At 36.4% G+C, this 22226-nt stretch overlaps 1 protein-coding gene across 2 annotated transcripts in view; it reads left to right on the forward strand.

Moving 5' to 3' along the window:
- POLK (DNA polymerase kappa) overlaps positions 1–22226 on the forward strand; it is an 81035-nt gene that overhangs the window by 43231 nt on the left and 15578 nt on the right. For both annotated transcript variants that reach the window (XM_065941119.1, XM_065941118.1), the window contains exons 3-6: positions 6473–6592; positions 13257–13409; positions 17268–17399; positions 19919–20072. In XM_065941119.1, coding sequence (XP_065797191.1) covers positions 6473–6592; positions 13257–13409; positions 17268–17399; positions 19919–20072 — 559 coding nt within the window. The remainder of the gene's footprint in view (positions 1–6472; positions 6593–13256; positions 13410–17267; positions 17400–19918; positions 20073–22226) is intronic.

The raw sequence follows: 22226 nt of genomic DNA on the forward strand, positions 1-22226 counted from the left end.
ATAACATTTTAAGTATTTTAATATATAAAATTGTTAAGCTCCAATGCATGTAGAATAATCTTCCTTCTCTGCTAATGCTTTTGCATTCTGCTTGGTACTTGACATGCACATAGTATGCTTGTTAAAGCAAAGTAACATATATCTTCTTTTTCAGCCCTTTTTTCCCACCCCAAGAGGAGAATACTACAATTGTGGGTGTTTTTGTTTTTGTTTCAGTTATATCTTGGAAGTCTTTCTGTATAGAAAGTAAAGATCTTCCCTCTTTTTTATGCCTACATAGGTGGATATACTATTATTTATTGAACTAGCCAGAATCTTTGTTAATGAACATATAAGTCATTTCTGGTCTTTCATCTTTACACATAATACTATGGTGAATAACCTTGTATTTCATAATTTTGCTGCTGCTGCTAAGTCATTTCAGTCGTGTCCGACTCTGTGCGACCCCATAGATGGCAGCCAATGAGGCTCCTCCGTCCCTGGGATTCTCCAGGCAAGAATACTGGAGTGGGTTGCCATTTCCTTCTCCAATGCATGCATGCATGCTAAGTTGCTTCAGTCATGTCCGACTCTGTGCAACCCCATAGACAGCAGCCCACCAGGCTCCTCCGTCCATGGGATTCTCCAGGCAAGAATACTGGAGTGGGCTGCCATTTCCTTCTCCAATTTCATAGCTTTACATATATGCAAATATAACTGTAGGAGAGATTCCCTGAACCAAATACAGATAGCTTGAAAGTATATATACATGTATAGTTTTCAATGAATTGCTCAATTGCCCTCCATAGTATGTGTATCAATTTACATTTCCACTGCCAGTATATAAGAGTATATTGAAACCGTACCAACACAGTATGTTACCATACTTTTGGATTTGCCAGTCTTCGGTAATGCAGTGTAGCATTAATTTATATTTCTCATCAAATTTCAAAAAGTTTGTAAGATATCATTAAAAATACAAAGATAAGCAACATACTAGAGTAAAATATCTATTTTCTAAACACACATCTCAAAGGACTTATATCCAGAAAATATGGATTATTCTTACAGCTCATTAATGAGAAGATAACCCAGTCAAAAAATGTGCAAAACATATAAATAGACACTTTACTAAGGAAGATATAAAAATGGCTCGTGAGATGTTCATCAGTCATTAGGAAAAAGCAAATTAAAACCACAGTGAGGGACTTCCCTTGTGGTTCACTGGTTAAGAATCCTCCTTCCACATATGCTAACAAGTATGAAAGGGGAAATTAACAGTAGCACAGTAATAGCAGGAGACTTTAATACCCCACTCACACCTATGGATAGATCAACCAAGCAGAAAATTAGCAAGGAAACACAAACTTTAAATAATACAATGGACTGGTTAGACCTAATTGATATCTGTAGGATATTTACCCCAAAACAATGAACTTCACCTTTTTCTCAAGTGCACACGGAAAATTCTCCAGATTAGATCATATCCAGGGCCATAAATCTAGCCTTGGAAAATTCAAAAAAATTGAAATCATTTCAGGCATCTTTTCTGATCACAGTGCAGTAGGATTAGATGTCAAATACAGGAAAAAAAACTATTAAAAATACAAACATATGGAGGCTAAACAACATGCTTCTGAATAACCAACAAATCACTGAAAAAATCAAAGAAGAAATCAAAATATGCATAGAAACAAATGAAAATAAAAACGCAACAACCCAAAACCTATGCAATTCAGTAAAAGCAGTGCTAAGTGGAAGATTCATAGCAATACAAGCATACCTCAAGAAACAAAAATCAAATAAGTAATCTAACTTTACACCTAAAGTAACTAGAAAAAGAAGAAATGAAGAACCCCAGGTTCCTTAGTAGAAGGAAAGAAATCATAAAAATTAGAGCAGAAATAAATGAAAAAGAAACAAAGGAGACTATAGCAAAAATCAACAAAATTAAAAGCTGGTTCTTTGAGAAGATAAATAAAATAGACAAACCATTAGCCACACTCAAGAAAAAAAGAAGAGTCAAATCAACAAAATTAGAAATGAAAATGGAGAAATTACAACAGACAACACAAATACAAAGGATCATAAGAGACTATTATCAGCAACTATATGCCAGTGAAATGGACAACTTGGAAGAAATGGACAAATTCTTAGAAAAGTGTAACCTTCCAAAACTGAATCAGAAAGAAATAGAAAATCTTAAGAGACCCATCACAAGCACAGTTGAAACTGTAATCAGAAATCTTCCAGCAAACAAAAGCCCAGGACCAGATGGCTTCACAGGTAAATTCTACCAAAAATTTAGAGAAGAGCTAACACCTATCCTACTCAAACTCTTCCAGAAAATTGCAGAGGAAGGTAAACTGCCAGACTCATTCTGTGAGGCCACCATCACCATAATACCAAAACCAGACAAAGATGCCACAAAAAAAGAAAACTACAGGTCAATATCACTGATGAACATAGATGCAAAAATCCTTAAAAAAAAATTCTAGCAAACAGAATCCAACAACATATTAAAAAATATCATCCATCATGACCAAGTGGGCTTTATCCCAGGGATGCAAGGATTCTTCAATATTCACAAATCAATCATTGTGATACACCACATTAACAAATTGAAAGATGAAAACCATATGATTATCTCAATAGATACAGAGAAAGCCTTTGACAAAATTCAACATCCATTTATGATAAAAACTCTTCAGAAAGCAGGAATAGAAGGAACACGTGTGCTGTGTGCATAGTTGCTCAGTCATGTCTGACTCTTGCAACCCCACAGACTTTAGCCTGCCAGGCTCCATGGGATTCTCCGGGCAAGAATACTGGAGTGGGTTGCCATTTCCTTCTCCAGGGTATCTTCCTGACCCAGGAATCGAACCCATGTCTCCTGCATTGCAGGCAGACTCTTTATCCACTGAGCGACGAATACCTCAACATAATAAAATTCATATATGATAAACCCACAGCAAGCATTATCCTCAAAGGCGAAAAATTGAAAGCATTTCCCCTAAAGTCAGGAATAAGACAAGGGTGCCCACTCTCACCAGTACCATTCAACATTGTTTTGGAAGTTTTAGCCACAGCAATCAGAGAAGAAAAAGAAATAAAAGGAATCCAGATTAGAAAAGAAGTAAAACTCTTGTTTGCAGATGACATAATCCTCTACATAGAAAACCCTGAAGACACCACCAGAAAATTACTAAAGCTAATCAGTGAATATAGTAAAGTTTCAGGATATAAAATTAATACACCGAAATCCCTTGCATTTCTATACACTAACAATGAGAAAACAGAAAGAGAAATTAAGGAAACAATCCCACTCACCATTGCAATGAAAAGAATATAATACTTAGCAGTAGATCTACCTAAAGAAACAAAAGACCTATATATAGAAAACTATAAAACACTGATGAAAGAAATCAAAAAGGACCAAATAGATGGAGAAATATACCATGTTCATGACTTTGAAGGATCAATATAGTGAAAATGAGTATACTACCTAAAGCAATCTATAGATTCAATGCAATCCCTATCAAGCTACCAAAGGTATTTTTCATAGAACTAGAACAAATAATTTCCCAATTTGTATGGAAATACAGAAAAACCTCAAATAGACAAAGCAATCTTGAGAAAGAAGAATGGAACTGGAGGAATCAACCTGCCTGACTTCAGACTCTACTACAAAGCGACAGTCATCAAGACAGTATGGTACTGGCACAAAGACAGAAATATAGATCAATGGAACAAAATAGAAAGCCCAGAGACCAATCCATGTACCTATGGACACCTTATCTTTGATAAATGAGGGGAAAATATACAATGGAGAAAAGACAATCTCTTTAACAAGTGGTGCTGGGAAAACTGGTCAACCACCTGTAAAAAAATGAAACTAGAACACTTTCTAACACCTTACACAAAAATAAACTCAAAATGGATTAAAGATCTAAATGTAAGACCAGAAACTATAAAACTCCTAGAGGAGAACATAGGCAAAACACTCTCCGACATAAATCACAGCAAGATCCTCTATGACCCACCTCCTAGAGTAATGGAAATAAAAGCAAAAATAAACAAATGGGACCTAACTAAACTTAAAAGCTTTTGCACAGTGAAGAAAACTATAAGCCAGGTGAAAAGACAACCTTCAGAATGGGAGAAAGTAATAGCAAATGAAGCAACTGAGAAAGAATTAATCTCAAAAATATACAAGCAGCTCATGCAGCTCAATACCAGAAAAATAAATGACGAAATCAAAAAATGGGCCAAAGAGCTAGACATTTCTCTAAAGAAGACATACAGATGGCTAACAAACCCATGAGAAGATGCTCAACATCACTCATTATCAGAGAAATGCAAATCAAAACCACAATGAGGTACCATCTCACACTGGTCAGAATGACTGCCATCAAAAAGTCTACAAACAATAAATGCTGGAGAGGGTGTGGAGAAAACAGAACACTCTTACACTGTTGGTGGGAATGTAAACTAGTACAGCCACTATGGAGAACAGTGTGGAGATTCCTTAAAAAACTGGAAATAAAACTGCCATATGACCCAGCAATCCCACTGCTGGGCATACACACCGAGGAAACCAGAATTGAAAGGGACACATGTACCCTAATGTTCATCACAGCACTGTTTATAATAGCCAAGACATGGAAGCAACCTAGATGTCCATCAGCAGATGAATGGATAAGAAACTTGTAGTACATATACATAATGGAATATTACTCAGCTTTTAAAAAGAACACATTTGAGTCACTTCTAATGAGGTGGATGAAACTGGAGCCTATTATACAGAGTAAAGTAAGTCAGAAAGACAAACACCAATTAGCACATATATATGGAATTTAGAAAGATGGTAATGACAACCCTATATGCAAGACAGCAAAAGAGACACAGATGTATAGAAGACTTTTGGACTCTGGGAGAAGGTGAGGGTGGGATTATTTGGGAGAATAGCATTGAAGCATGTATATTACCATATGTGAAATAGATGACCAGTCCAAGTTTGATACATGAAACAGGGCACTCAAAACTGGTCCACTGGGACAACCCAGAGGGATGGGATGGGGAGGGAAGTGGGAGGGAGTTTGGGGTCGGGGACACTTGTACTCCTGTGGCTGATTCATGTCAATGTATGGCAAAACCTACCACAATATTGTAAAGTAATTAGCCTCTAATTAAAATAAATAAATTTTTAAAAAAAAGAATCCACCTTCTAATGCAGGGGATGTGAGTTCAATCCCTGGTTGGGGAACTAAGCCCAAACTATAGAAGCCCATGGACCACAACTAAAGATGCCCCCCGCATGCCACAGTGAAGACCCAGTGTAGCTAAAAAAACCCAAAAAACTCAAAAAACCACAATGAGATACAGTCAGAGTATTATAGTCTAGAATGGCTGTAATAAAGACAAACAGGAACAGATTTTGCAAGGATATGGAGAAATTGGTATCCTCATACATTGCTGGTAGTCTTATGAAATGCTTCTGCCATTTTGGGAAATGGTTTTGCAGTTCCTCAAAAGGTTAAGTGGGGAGTTGCCATGTAACACAGAGATTCTACTTCCAGGTACATATCCAAGGAAGGTGAAAACATGTGACCACATAAAATGTACACAGTTATTCACTGCAGCCGTTTTCATGATAGCCAAAATGTAAAAATGATCTCAATGTCCATCAGTCTTATAAATAGGTAGATAGTATGTTCACTGATGTAATGATAGATTATTTTCTAAAAGTTACTTTCTACATTTTATTTAATGGCTAATATTAAATATTTAAAAGTACTGTTTACCTAAAACAGACTGCTAATTATTTCTCCATTAAAAAAAATTATGGCTTTGTTTGAGATTAGCAGAGAATTGCAGTTCAAGGACTGCAGCCATGGTAAGCCATGTGCAAGTGCTTAGCAAAAATAAAGGGAAGAACTCTTTCCAAGAGGAGAAAAGGAAGTTGGCAAGGGTATATAGTAAACAGAGGCCATGACTTTTCATTGCCTGAGTCGTTGCCAGGAAAGGTTTTTTTGATGCTTTCTGCTATCATCAAAGGGGGCCAGAGCTCCCTCTTCTGATCTCTGAGTATTTAATTGAGGTTTCTGTTAGTTAATTTTTTATCATAAATTTTCAATGAAAGTAAAGGAGATAATTGATGACCCAGCTGACTAAATCCTTGGATGTGCCCGGAGGATCCCACCTAGGATATGCTTTTATTTCCCAAATGCAGATCTGTACTCATCTTAAAGAGTTTGTACTGTGCTTACTGCCTCACAACAATCTTGTGATTTAGATAGCTATAAGTTCATTTTACAGATTAGGGAGCCTGAGGCATAGTAAGATGAACTTTAGGGTCACCGAGCTAGTAAGTAATGGAGGTAAGTTTTGAATTCAAGCCGTTTTCTTTCTAGAGCCTGTACTCTTAGCCATCAGGTTCACACTGATGCTTTCCTTCAGCCCTTTTATGCTATGCATTCTTTTCCTACATTAGGGGTCCAGATTTTATGGAAATGAGCTCAAGAAAGAAAAGCAAGTCAACCAACGAATTGAAAATATGTTGCAACAAAAAGCTCAAATTACCAGCCAGCAGCTAAGGAAAGCACAATTACAGGTATTAATTCAATTGCTAATTATAGTAGGCACTGGTAGAATAATAATTGGTAGTTAAAATGCATCATGGTCTAATTATAACTGGAAACAAGGTGAAATGTAAATGTTTGTTACATTGTAAAGCATAAAAATTTAACAAATGTGCATACAACTTTGTAAAAAATTGCTCTATGTTTTTACATAAAGACCCACACCTAAACATTGTCACCTCCATTATACAGGAGATTAAATGGAGCCTTAGTTAGGTTAAGTGACTTGCCCAGCTTCTTATGACAGGTAGTTGTCAGAGCTAGGATTTAATCCAAATCATATATTGCAGTTGGAAAAGGCCCCAAGATAAATGTGACATGTTTTTTGAAAAACTAATTTTTCAAAAAAGATTTGGGGGAACATGTTAACTAATTAAATTTAGAAGTACTTTGAAACGTAATTGTGTTATAGTAAAACAAAAAGTCATGTAAATGGTAAAATGCCAAATGTACATGAATTTTTAAGATAAAACACGAGACTTCTAAAAGTTTGGGGCCATTTGGCTTCTTCGGCATCTTTGGGGAATAAATGCTCAATTTCCTGTGGTATTACAAGTTATTTCAATAGAAAAGTTTGAGACGAGCCAGTCTATAAGGCATTAGGTGGTAGAATGAGAACTCAAGGCAGTAAAACTAAAGTTTACATTTAGAGAGTTTTACCCTCTATCAAAATCTGATTCAGTTTTACAAAGTACTTTAAGCTATAACATAGCAATAAAATTATAACATTAATCAAGTGTGCTATAAAAATCTTCTTATGGTGGGAGTTCAGATATTGTAAATTTTGTTTTCTTTACCAAACTAGCATGTCATCTTTTTTGGACATATGCTTTCCTAGAGCACAAGCTAGTTTTTTATCTTCTATGTTGAGTAGTCTGCTATCATGACTGAAGATAATTTGTCAAATCATCATTTTTAATGTTTCATGGCAGGTCAGTCCGTGGAGGTACATAATATTGTGATGATCATTTGCATTCATGTATCTTTGCACTCTTGTCCTGTTATTTTCACCAAAGATTGTACCATTTTACATTTTCAACATAAAAATGATGGTTTCCTCACATACTTGTGTAAAACTCAATTTTATCAACTTTATCAGTCTTTTAGTTTTTGCTGATACAATATCCGAAATATTATTGTTGTTTTACTTTGCCCTCCTTTGATTACAGCAGAGAAGGAATGTCTTTTCACATATAAGTTAGCCGTCAGTATTTCCCTCTTACGGGAATAGCCTGCTTTATTCTGTTAGGATATAGGCTAAGTAACTGGCACAAGAGACCCTAAAATATAATGGTTCAGATAAGTTTCTTTCTTTCCCACATTATAGGTTAAGTAGTCCCAGCTGCTCTGGTGGTTCTGATCACCGTAGTAATTTAGAGACTCAGGTTCTGTTATACATTGAAAGAAAGAAAAAGGAGAAAACTTCATTGAAGGAAAGTAATTTGCTATTAAGCTAGTGAAAGAGAAGTTACGCGTTACCTTAGCTCACATTTGAGTTTCATGGCCACACCTAAGGGCAAGAGAAGCTATAAAATATATTCTCTAAGTGGGTGGCCATATGCTCAACTAAAAATCTATTACTATGGAAGGAAGAGAGTAGACTTCAGGGTTCAACTAGCAGTCCAAGGCAATATTCTTTGCTCACATTTCTAGAGTTTATTTCTCCTCATTTATAGATCTTACCGTATAATAAATATTTTTTTGTCTGTCCCTCGTAAAGATTTTTCTAATAGGTACCACGCAATTTTATTTATTGAATGATAATAATATAGTTTAATATTCCTTCTCACCACTCTTCTTTAGAAAAACATTTTCTCTTCATCCATTGTTTTTTTCATACAAGATTAAGCATTATTTCATCAAGTTAAAAAGTAATTCCGTTCAGTCCAAAGTAACATTGTTTTTAAATTGATATTACTCCTTAGGCAATTTAGTTTCTGGAACTCTTTTTGCTTTATAGCCTACAAATATCTTTAATAAAGTTTTAAAGATGTAATACATAGGAGTGGCATAGCAACGTCTTGCTGTTTACACTACTTTAAAAACTCATATCCTTAAATATGCTAATAATCTGAAGAAATAAGAGAATCCCTTACATTGTGTAGCAGAACTTCACGTTTTGTTATGGTTTTAGTTGACTCTTCCATGGGAGGCTCTGTGGCATCTTTTGCAAGGGAAATGGCAGGAAGTGTGTTTTTTGTTGATTGTAAAATTGTTTCAGTTTTTGAGCTTCCTTTAAAAGAAATTATATAAGTGGGAGGGGATTGAGGAAATCCTAAGGAGGCTAGAAGGTCTGAAAGAACAGAGAGGTTTTCATGGGAAATGTGTTTCTGTTTTAGAGTAATGAAATTTCCAAACAGTAGATTTTATTATGTGTAATAAGTAAGCTCTGAAGGCATGAACTCCCCTGATGTTTCTTCAGAACCTCCCTAAGTATCCCTACCCGATCCCATCCTCATTAAACTTAAAAGCATAATCATTTTTGTAGCTGTCAGAGCGTCTTAGTGTAGCTTGGGCTCATGAATAGACAAGCATCCATGTCATATTTAAATGGCAACTAGTCAGTAAATCAGTGCGCTTTGACCACTTTGACAGTTGACTTGGAGAACTCAGATTTATCCCACAATTTTTAGGTTAATAGTAAGTTAAGAAAATGAAAAACTATTTCTGAAGTAATCTCCTAAGTATAATCTTTTAAAAATAATTTTTAAAATGTAAATAAGACATAATATGGATATAAAATATGCCTCTAGATCTCTATTTGAGCTTATTTCAGTGTTAAATACTTTAAAAAAATTTTGTTTTAGGGAAATATCATGATATGATGGAAAGAGTACAGGCTTTAGAGAAACCTGATTTCCAGGTTTAGTTCTAACATTTTGACCAGTTCTATGACTTAGAGCAAATTACATAATCTTCCTCAGCTTTAGCTTCATATATAAAATGGGGATAATAAGTATCTCTGAATTAATTTGACCAGCAGGTGAGTTAACATAAGCATTTTGCATATTACATATAATATAATCAACAAATGTCATTTCTACTTTAAAAACTATAGGTAATATCACTCAGCCCTTACCATATCCCTAGATAAGTGTGTTACATGGGTATCTCTTTTAATTCTTTACACCTTTTGAAATTGGTTTAGTCTCTCCTTCAGTTCAGTTCAGTCACTCAGTCGTGTCTGACTCTTTGTGACCCCATGGACTGCAGCATGCCAGTCCCTCTTTACAAATAAAGTAAAGATGAGAGGGGTTGAGTTGTCCACTACCATTTAACTAGTAAGTGGCAGGCCTGAGACCCAAATAAAGCCCTCACACACTGTGACAGACGCCGGCTCCGAACTGTAGCAAGAGGGACTAGGTAATGTTATATACTTGGGTATATACAAGATATATGTATATGACTTGGAAGTCATTTGGAAGGAAAAATGGAGGGAAGGAAGCCATGAATGAAGATTTCAGCAGATGAAACTGGAGAAAAGCAGTGGTAGTGTGCATTTGGTAGATGTAGAAGAAGAGTTCAGACAAGGGTGACTAATGAGAGATAGTAAAGGAAAGGGGAATGTGTGACTCATTCCGTGGCGCGGTTTCCTTTTGGCAACGGTACACTTGCTGTGAGCACAGAAAGACAACAGATTGTTGAAGAAACTGTCAGAGCATTAACTTATGAGTCTGAGGAGGGGTTTTTTATTATTCCCCCATTTGGCTTGGTTTCTGTTTATTGTCTTCTTCCTTTTCAGTGTTTCTGGGTTAAGATACTTCAGATGCTTCTCCCTTATGCTCAGTCGACTCAGTTCTTAGGCACATTTTCTGGGTTAATCTACCCTTGTTTTTATTAGTCCCCATGATTTGTTTACATCTTTTTAATGTCAGGATGTTATTCTCTATTTTAAAATTGAAGTACTGGGAATTCCCTTGCGGTTCAGTGGCTAAGACTCTGTTCTCCTGATGCAGGGGGGCTGGGTTCGATCCCTGGTTAGGGAACTAGATCCCACATGCCACAACTAAGACTCTATGCAGCCAAATAAATAAAAATAAATGTTTAAAAAAATAAAATAAAATTGAAGTACTGGAAGAAATAGTTATTTTAAATCTGGATGATAAATTGGAATAATGTCAAAAAAATTCTATTTATTAGATGTAGTATCTCACTGTGAAATCAGCCTTCTCCAAACTTTTTCTACAAATACTATTTTCTCCTTTTAAATGAGATATATATATATTATACATATGTAATAAGTATATATATGTTGTTCCATGCTAAATCATGTCCATATATAAAAGAATAAAATTTATACTGATAAATATAAATGGGTGTATAAGTCTCTCTTCCCTTTCTCTCTTATGAGGAATTTATTTGTATAGTTGCCGTTATTTATTTTCATGTTGCTAACCTTTAAGATTTACATTCTAAGTAACTTTCACATATCAGTAGAGTGTCGTTAGCTATAGTCATCATACTGTACCTTAGACCCCAAATCTTATTCATCTTTTTTTTTTTTTTTAATTGAAGTAGATCAGTTGACCTGTAACACTGTGTTAGTTTCAGGTGTACAACATAGTGTTTTGATATTTCTGTATGTTACAAAATGATCACCATGGTAGGTCTATAGTTACCATCTGTCATCATACGAAGTCATTATAATATTACTCCTCGTGTTGTACATTTCACTCTCATGACTCATTTATTCTGTAACTGGGAGTTTGTACCTTTTATTTTTTTAAGTTTTTTTTTAAGTTTGTACCTTTTAATCTTCCAATGAGGAAAAAATTTCAAAGCAGATAAAGTCTTTCTCCTGATGGAACTCACAATTTAGAAGCTAGTAGGGTAAGTGCCATCCTAAGAGCAAGAAAACAAGTAAGGGAACCCTGAATTCTGCAGCACAGGGGACAGAGGCCTGGTGTGACTGGGGGGCCTCTGAGCTCCCTGAGGGCTGATGTCAGAACTGGGACGGGCACTGCACCAGAGCAGCAGCCTGAAGGCCCAGAGCAGCTAGGTCACTCAGCGAGTGTCCGGCTAAACAAGGTTGGATCCTCTCGGAAACCTCACTGTGGCTACTGGAGACAAGTGTGCATCAGAGCGATTGTTTATAAAAGAGGAATTGCAGTTCTTTGTTTGTTTTCCCAGGGTTTGTTTGTTTGTTTGTTTTTGGTTTTACTTTTTCTAATATGATTTTTAATTGGAGGATAAAGGAGTTACAGTTTTGACTTGTACCTAAGAGTTAACTGGTGTCACTATAACATTAAGAAAGAAGACCTTGGAAAGAAAATTTCTGCAGAATGAAAACAAGGTTGAAGTCAAACAAGGGGGAAAGGCTCCATTATACCCCCATGAAAGTCTCCCACCTTTTAGAAAACCTACTCTAGGGATTGTCACATTTCATTCAGAGCTCACCCCACTTGATTATTTCTGGCTGCTTTTCTCTTAATTTTTTATTGCTTTGTTGTGAAGTTTTCCAGGGATCCTTTTATGAGTTAAAGTTGCATTTGTTAAACTTGGACCATGTGCCAGACACACCTCCACACTCTTCATATATTCTGTTTCATTCAGTAGCTTGCTTCTCTCTTCTCTTCATGATTTTACTTGAGGGTCTTACTGACTTCCTTATATGTTGCTAGATTAAAATGGTCACATAGCCACCGTCAGCTGCAGAGGAAGCTAGAATACCATATATTTAGCTTTTTCAGCCTGCACGGTAGAGGCCACAAGAACGGAACACTTGGGAATGGGTGTGTTTGCTATGTAAGCTGTTTCTCACTGCCCTACTTTGGTTATTTCTTTCATTTCTCTGTCTTCTTTCTTATCAGTCCAACTGTTTTTCTCTAAAGAAACAAAATTCCTTAAAGATCAAGATTTATCACTGTTATTGTTGAAATTTCATGAAAGAATAAATTATAGATTAAATCTTCAATTTTGATTCAAATAGACTACCAATTATCAAATTTTAGCCTTACAATAGCAATTCTACAGAGGAAATGTTTACATCATGCCTTAAGACAATCAGTTGTACAGTACTATTCAATATAAACATCATAGGCCAAAGTATAATCGTTTATTGTACATTTCCTTTCTTAGTATTTTAAGACATTAATATTATGAGTCAGATGGAAGTTGTTTATTTTACCTAAACAGAAGCTTTTAGTTACAGTAAGTTTTCCAAATTTATAAAGCAGTAGAATCATTTGATATATAAGCAGTTGGAATGCTTTATTCATTCAGTAAATATTTATTAAGTACCTATTATGTACTTGTGGGTATTGAAAAATGAAAGCATTGGTAGGGAGTGATATTTGAGAACAGGCTGCCTATGTTCTTGGAAATAAAAGCCATTACCAGCCTTAATAAACAATAATCAAATATATATATAGATAGGTATGGGAATGGGTGGATAAGTGATGGCCAGATGGATGGACAGAGACAAACAGACACCTACTGAAAATAAGATTGGTGTTGGGACTTCCCCGGCAGTCCAGCAGTTAGCGTTTGGTGCTTTCACTGCCATGGACCTGGGTTCAATCCCTGGTCAAGGAACTAAGATCCCACAAGTGGAGAGGGGGAAAAAAAGAGTAGTGTTATGATTACTGTTATTTCAATATTATATTCCTAAAATGTGTTAACTTTTCAAAAATTAAGGTTGACAGATTTGCAATGGAGTTGGAACAGAGCCGGGATCTGAACAGTACCATAGTGCACATTGACATGGATGCTTTCTATGCAGCTGTAGAAATGAGGGACAATCCAGAATTGAAGGATAAACCCATTGCTGTAGGATCAAGGAGTATGCTGGTAAGTAGGTAAGATTGGAGACAAAAAAGAAGTTTCGTGACATATTCATATTCAAGTAATCCTTACCGGTTCATGAAGGGAAAAGACCTTATTAAGCTCTACCAGTTCTATCAGAATATTTTTCTAGGTGTTTTATAGGTATTCACTTACTGAATCCTTTCAACATCACTTGAGGTACAAATTTTTATTTCCATTTGACAGATAAGAAGACAAATTCAAAGAAGTGTTTTATAATGTCCCCAGTGTTATCAGTTCAGTTCAGTTCAGTTCAGTTGCTCAGTCGTGTCCAACTCTTTGCAACCCGATGGACTGCTGCATGCCAGGCCTTCCTGTCCATCACCAACTCCTGGAGTTTACTCAAACTTATGTCCATCAAGTTGGTGATGCCATCCAAATACCTCATGCTCTGTCATCCCGTTTTCCTCCCGCTCTCAATCTTTCCCAGCATCAGGGGCTTTTCCAGTGAGTCAGTTCTTCCCATCATATGACTGAAGTATTGGAGTTTCAGCTTCAGCATCAGTCCTTCCAATGAATATTCAGGACTGATCTCCTTTAGGATAGACTGGTTGAATTTCCTTGCAGTCCAAAAGGACTCTCAAGAGTCTTCTCCAACACCACAGGTCAAAATAATCAATTTTTTGGTGTTCAGCTTTCTTTATGGTCCAACTCTCACATCCATACATGACTACTGGAAAAACCACAGCCTTGACTAGACAGACCTTTGTTGGCAAAGTAAAGTCTCTGCTTTTTAATATGCTAAGTTGGTCATAACTTTTCTTCCAAGGAGTAGCCATATGTAATTTCATGGCTGCAGTCACCATCTGCAGTGATTTTGGAGCCCCCCCAAATAAAGTCTGTCACTGTTTCCACTGTTTCCCCATCTATTTCCTGTGAAGTGATGGGACCGGATGCCATGATCTTCATTTTCTGAATGTTGAGTTTTAAGCCAACTTTTCACTCTCCTCTTTCACTTTCATCAAGAGACTCTTTAGTTCTTCTTCACTTTCTGCCATCAGGGTGGTGTCATCTGCATATCTGAGGTTGTTGATGTTTCTCCTGGCAATCTTGATTCCAGCTTGTGCTTCATCCAGCCCAGTGTTTCTCATGATGTACTCTGCATATAAGTTAAATAAGCAGGGTGACAATATACAGCCTTGATGTACTCCTTTTCCTATTTGGCACCAGTCTGTTGTTCCATGTCCAGTTCTAACTGTTGTTTCCTGACCTGCATACAGATTTCTCAAGAAAATATTATAAACCTGGTAAATGATAGAGTGGCATTTTATCTTTCTGTTGCAAATTAATTTTTCTTAAGTAATTGTTCTAGTTAAAGAGAATTGAAAAAGAAAGAAAAGGAAATGTTATTCTAAAGCAGAAATTTGCAAACAGTGGCCTACAGGCCAAATCCCGCCTGCTGCCTTATTTTGTAAATAAAGTTTTATTGAATTCAGCATTGTCAGTCAACTATGTGTGTGTGCCTAGTGGCCCAGTCGTGTCGGATTCCTTGACCCCGTGGACCGTGCAGCCAGCCAGGCTCCTCTGTCAATGGAATTTTCCCAAGTTAGGGTACTGTAGCTGGTTGCCATTTCCTACTCCAGGGAATCTCCCCAATCAGGGATTGACCCCACATCTCTTTTGCCTCCTGCATTGGCAGGCGGATTCTTTACCACCGTGGGACCTACTCCAATAAAAATTAAAAAAGTTTTGTTGGAGCAGTGTCACACCCACTCACTTATTGTTGTTTCATTAAAAGAGCAGAGTTAGGAATTGCCGCAGAGACCACATGATCTGCAAAGCCTAAGGTGTTTTTGCATTTACAGCAAAAGTTTACCAACACCAGTTTTGGAGTAAGGTGTTTTATTAATATGAGTCCTGTAACTGAGTAGTTCTTTTCATGACTTGAAACCTTTGCATTTCTGTTACTGTGTGGCTTTTCCTTATTACCACCCTCACTATAGCAGGTAGGTGACCACGACAGCTGTGTGTAGCCAAAAATGGGTTGGGAGTTAGAAACAGCAACTGAAATAGATGAGTTTGGTTTAAAAAAAAAAAATACACAAGAAATAAGGAAGGTTCTTCTTTGTTCTAACTCTTTTCAATGCCTTCGATAGCTACTAACATGATTCCTGAGTTGTTGTTTTATTATGAAACTACAGTCTGTTCATTCTCTCTGCTCCCACAAGTATGTAGGCAACTGACAGTCCTGGTTCTAAAATAACTTTATAGAAAGTACACTCCCCTTTCCTACAAATCATCAACTAATACTTAAGAAAAGTATTCAGTGTTATTAAGAATATATATCACCATGTATTTATGTGAAATTATGCACATGAGCCCCTTAGTACTTAGTGAACATTCATTTGGGCTCATGGTTCTGTAATTTGAGCCGAGTACAATGGGGAGGGTTTGTTTATCCCACTTGGGGTTGGCCAGGACTTTGCCTGGAGCTGAGGGGTCCCAAATGGCTTCACTCATATCCCTCTAGCTATGAGCTTTCCCCTCCACATGGCGCTTGCTTCTCCACATGGTCTTATTAAATCCTGGTAATAAGACCTCTGTAATCTAACACGAGATCTTCACATAGTTGCTGGACCCCACAGAAGCAAAGGCAGAAGCTGCAGACTTCTTCATGCCTAGGTTTCAGGACTCATATAATGTCACTCCCTCACATTCCTTTGGTCAAAGCAAGTCAACACTAGTCTCTTGGTAAGAGGAACTAGAACCCACCTTTTGACAGGAGGAACTGTGAAAGATTGTGACTATTATCTACAATCCCCCACAAACCTAAAGGTTAAAGGACGTCATATATAAAATTGTTTTTCTACTCTACTGTAGATCTAGCTTTTTTAATATCAATCCCAATAGATTTCTTCATATTAATATTTAAAGCATTGGTTTGTCTTCCAAGTGCTGTCTGCATTTTCTATTCCAGAATGTTGACCAAGGATTAGCATAGTTTTGATTACTATCAAGATTTTTAAATGCCACTTGAAAACTATAAATGGCAAATTTATATTATCATTTCTGAAATACCCTTTCATTTGGTAGATTTTGTTTTACATTCTTTGAATTTTTCACTTGAGATTCCAAGGATTCCATTTGTGATTAATTTTTTCTAAGTGGTACTGTGGCCTACCACATTAGCCTAGATTGTTGCCAGGTATTTTCATCAACAGGATTTAATAAGTAATGTTTTCTTGTTTACTCTCATAATTATTAAGTGCCATCTCCTAGTTAAAATGTTTTCACCAAAAAAAAAAAAATTTCGGCCTTAGGAAATAAAGCTTAATTTTAAAAGTTCTTTTGTGCTTTAATCATTTCATGTTTGAGACTTAATTTAACTGACCATATATTAGACCATATATTTCTTTTTTTTCTAGATGAAAAATTTCCCAAATCCCAAATAGAGCAAATTCCAAATCCATAGTATTATGCTATACTATTACTTTATGTACTTTTACTTTCTGTAACTTCTATACTGTTTGTACTGTATAGCTTTATACCACTATAACTTTCATGTAAATCTCCTTCTGTCATCTAAACTTTTATATGTACTGTATTACAGATATTCATTAAAGCCAATGAAGTTTAGTTACTTGAAATGTAAGAGAACCTTTTTAATAGCACAGTCTTGCTTTTTACCTCATGTCACATTATAAATATGAGACAACAGTGGAGAGCGTCGTGGTACTATACCATGATACGACGAAGTCAGAAGCTTGGTTTGAGACAGTGGCCTATAAAAGAAATGTCTTTGAATTGAAAATGCACATCAGTAATGTGGTTCTCTTGAAAGCATCGATCAGTATGTCAGTTTTGGTTTGAATGTTTTTCTCCGTGTGGCCCACTCTCTTTCAGTCTACTTCAAATTACCACGCAAGGAGATTCGGTGTTCGTGCAGCCATGCCAGGATTTATTGCTAAAAGACTCTGCCCACAGCTTATTATAGTGCCCCCAAACTTTGACAAATACCAAGCTGTGAGTAGAGAGGTAAGTCTGCTATCTCACTCCTGCTTATAGCCTCTTGTTGATTTCGCGTCATATATAGAGACAGGTCCAAATACCGTAGCACATCAGAATCTATCCTTGTCTAATCCCTGTAAGTGTCCCTTCTACCACTTCCTCAGCTTATGTATCGAGCATTGAGCTGCAGATATGTCCAGACTATGCCCTTCTATTTCCCAGTTTTTGTTTTTGTTTTGTTTTTTGCTTTTCCATGTGTTTTCTCATCTGCATAGAAAATTCTTATCTCCCCGGAAAACCCTGCATTACCTTAATTATAACCTAAATTAACTTTAGCTCTTTTTCTGCTAATGTGCAGTGTACATTTTCTTCTAGAATCACCTTATATTTATAATCTGCAGACTTAATTCCATATCATTAATTCCAGCTCTTTTCTAAGTAAATTTTTTATCAGTGTTTTTTAACAGTAACAACATTAACTTATTCTGATTAGCTGCTCTCCTGGCCCCATAATCTAGTGAAGGGGCTTATGAGCATTTAATATCCTGAAAACCATAATCAAAGAAAAAGGGGAATAATATACTGCTTTGAAGAGGATTTCTGAAAAATAGAGATTTGATTATTCACAAAAATTGCCTAAAGTGTGATGTATGAAAAACTGTCCTTTCCTCTAGTTTCAGTAATAACTGGACCATCATGCCAGTGCTAAAACTGAAGTCAGAAATTGAAATTTTAATGTATGATGTCAAAATATGTTTAGACTACTGTGGCAAAACGCACTGTGTTAAAGACTGCTGTCTGAATCGAAACACTTAAAAACTCCAGTCTCACACTTATTACCATTTAGTCATGTAAACTGTCTTTAGATTCACTCTTCTTATTTGTGTTCCACCTCATTTCCCCTGGAAATGAAAGCTCCCCCAAATTAAAATGATATTCCACCCCAAATTTTTTTAAAGTTTTTAACAGTTCTTTCAAAAGCAGTCTGTGGAAGCAAGGCTTTGGTGCCTGCATCTGCAAAGGTGGTAGGGAAGGGGAGGCCCATTCACACGGGTTACCCCGTGTATCTGTTGTTGTCGTTGAGTCCTGTCTGACACTTTTGGAACCCCATAGACTGTAGCCCACCAGGCTTATCTGCCCGTAGGATATCCCAGGCAAGAATACTGGAGTGGGTTACCATTTCTTTCTCCAGGAAATCTTCCTGACCCAGGGCTCGAACCTACGTCTCCTGCAGTAGCAGGAGGATTCTTTACCACTGAGCCACCTAGGCTTTTAATACTAATAAGTTTGAAAATCCTTCAAAGACGTTGTAAGAATTTTTTTAAGTTCTGCTTTAAGTCAGTAAAACTTCTGACAACATAACAATGAGAACCAAATTGTTTTAGTTATTTACATGAGTTAGAGAAATCTGTCTTCAAATTTGATCAGGATCTAACTAGTTTATTTGCAGATGACAAGTGGGTTCTTATCTGTAAATGAACTGTAGTGCAGATGCACTGACAACAAATGCATCAATATTTATGGCTTGTTTAAAAGTTTAAGAAAAAGCCATTTTTGTTTTATCCAAAAGAGTGGAGTTGCTTTAACTGTTCTCCGAGCCTCAGTACTTCGTTTTCACTGGAGCCTGTCTATTTTTGTTCTTGAAGAAGTATCTTATGTAAAGGAAGTTAGTGAGTACTCATTGTCTCCAGAGAGCACTTCTCATTCAGAATCATCTTAGTTGGCTGCCAACTACTGACTTTCCAGTTTCATTTTCACGAAAAAGATTCCATTTAAGCACATTGTGAAAATGATTTCTTCTATAAGAACAAAGCTAATTAAGGCACTTTCTGAGTGAAGCTTGGCCAAGTTTTTTGTGACATTTCCTAAAATTACCTTTGATTCAGCTGTTCATAGTTATGTTAAACAAAAAAGCTTTCTTTTTATAAAACGTCTAGAAAGATTTTTCTCATGATACCACAGACAGCTTTAAAACACTAGATGAAACATTACATATTTCAGCAAATATGTTTTTCTAATATACATATTATTTTGGCAACCATTTCCTTTAATTTCAGCTAATACTTCAGTGGTTAAAAAACTTCATAGCAAAAAAAAAAAAAACTTCTTAGCTTCATATAATAAAATTATCTTCTGTAAAAGGCATTTCTGGAATCATACAGAGATTCTGATGTCTTTACATATTTATTTTATTCCAAGATGCAACTCCAGACTTTTCCCCATCATTTAATATAGTCATAGGCTTAACACTACAGTTTTTGTCATCTTTTCCATTCTAAATCCTGGTAGCTGTTTTGTTTTCTGAATGGATACATGCATTATTGAGTAGAGTTTTATAGACATAATTAATTGAAGTAGAACTACTTTCTAAAGCAACATAGTACCTTCATGTAAGATTATTCCTTTTTAAAATGAACAAAAGAAGGTCATAAAAGGAGATCAAGATCCTGTTGTTCCCACTTCTGCTTTTGACCTGCTACCTAAAATTATGTTGCTTAACTTTTTCTCTGCCTATCAGAATGATGTTAAACATGTTCCTTTTGAAGGTTAAGGAAATCCTTACTGACTATGATCCCAATTTTATGGCCATGAGTCTTGATGAAGCCTACCTGAATATAACAAAGCATTTAGAGGAAAGAAAAAATTGGCCTGAGGACAAAAGGAAGTATTTCATCACAGCAGGGACCTCTCTAGAAAACGGTAAGCAATTTATTAGAATGATCAGACTTCAAAAAAAAAACCCTTTGGATTAACCAGTTAGCAGGCATAGATGTAGGACTAGGTATAGCTTTATTATGAAAAAGTATTAAAAATGAAAATCAGAAACTTAAATATACCAGTAGGATTTCTGAGATAAATGTGTGGAATGTCACTTTTAAACCAAATGAAATTCTTAAATCTTTAGAGTTTGAGTGTGCAGAGTCCCTGTCCAAAGTAATTTCATAGAAGTTTTTTTCTTAAGATCTAACCTAACTGAGGGTTGGATTGCATTGAATCTGAGGAGGTTCTCTGTTTAAGGTAGCCTTTGGTTGTAGCTGTTAATAATAGAAAATAGACTTTAAAAAAAAATTAGTCTCAAACATACTAAAACATTGGATGGGATTTTCTTCCCCCTTTATTTCATAGATTTTCCATAATCTGGTTATTGTGATTACTGTTTTTAACCTTGCCAAAATTAATGATTCTCCAATTCCCTTCTTTGCCTTAGACCTTATTTTGGCTCTTTTTCTATGTAATGAAACCCTTTATGACCCTAAGGGTTTTTTCAAATGGGACCCTTATCTATCCAAAACAATGCCAAAAAACATGCAGAGAGTACATGTACTCTGTCAGCTCTCTGTCCGGGGTGTGATTACTTCAAATGCCAGCGCTGCCCTGGACCCCTGAGCAAAGTTCACCTAGATGAAAAGGTAGAAATAGAGGGTTTGCTTAAACCGATAGCCACGTTTCATGTGCACAACTCATTGACTGCTTCAGAGGGGACATGCTACCATGGTTTGGGGCTCACCTCTTAGGAGCAAATTTAATATGGACATCAAATCATAATTTTATTACCTTGCTTAGAACTCTAAGGTCTCTCTCTCTTAGAGAATCATTAAACAACATAAGCAGTAAACAGTTCTGGACGTAGTCTTGAAGCAAAAGGTGTTTTGCTCTTAGTAGAACTTGTTTGGGGAAGTGACACACATCGCCTGAGATTGCTTAAAATCTTACTCTATTCCTTAACTTTCACAAGAGAAAGGAGGGGAACCATTAAATGTCAATAGTTACATTGAATCACTCCCTGAGGGTCTCCTATATTCTTGGCGTGGTGTGCTCAGTCTGTCTGACTCATTGCAACCCCATGGGCTGTAGCCAGCCAGGCTCTGTCCATGGCATTTTCCAGGCAGGAATACTGGGCTGAGTTGCTATTTCCTTCTCCAGGGGACCTTCCCAACCCAAGGATCAAACCTGTGTCTCTTGCCTCTCCTGCATTAGCAGGCTGATTCTTTACCACTGCGCCACCTGAGAAGCCCCTATAACAATTACTTTCACAATAAGTTATAAAAAATTATATTGGGGCTGAGATAAATGTTTTCATTCCCTACTAATGTTCTTTTCATTTACTGTACATCCAAACTCATTATGAGGCTGTGAATTTTTAATACCTGTCGTTCTTAACATTTATCTATGTACTTTCCTCTTCATGTATTTCATATTCTTAAGCAATTTAAATAGCTTAGCTTTTTTTTTTTTCATATCTAAGTCCCTGTGGACTGGCCTTTCAGGCATGTCTGATTTCACATTATGCCAAGAGAAGCTTTCAACAGTGAATTCTCCAACCTACCTTTGGAGTCACAGCAGGTGGCTGACATATCTTCCTCTAAAGTCCAAGGCATTTTTCTGTTGTTTGCCCCTTTTCTAAAAGGTGCACTTTTGGAAAAGTATTGTTAACTACCATGTCTATATAGAAATAAAATAATAATAATAATTTTATGTTTATTCTTTCTTGTAAATCTGGATGGTGCTAGCCAATATAAAAAACTAAAATACTGTACCGTAACCTTTTTAGCACTTGCCATCCAGATGGGATCTTTTAGTATTTCAGATTATCAGAAACTTTAATTTTGCACTTTGATCACCTCAGTTATGGGGCTTATAAAGATATTTCTTTCAGAAAGCAAATAGGAAACCACTTGAGTGGTTGGTTGCAGAGCCAGGCCTCGCAGAGAAGTAGACAGATTGACCAGGTAACTGCACCATTCAGCAGTGACTCTGAGCAGCGAAGCTGAGAACGGCAGGCTTTGCTGTCTGTCATGGTGTTCCATAGTCAGTGCCTGTATACCATTCAGCAGTGACTCTGAGCAGCGGAGC

The sequence above is a fragment of the Muntiacus reevesi genome, chromosome 7 (genome assembly GCF_963930625.1).
Source record: "Muntiacus reevesi chromosome 7, mMunRee1.1, whole genome shotgun sequence".
In the NCBI taxonomy this organism is placed as follows: Eukaryota; Metazoa; Chordata; class Mammalia; order Artiodactyla; family Cervidae; genus Muntiacus; species Muntiacus reevesi.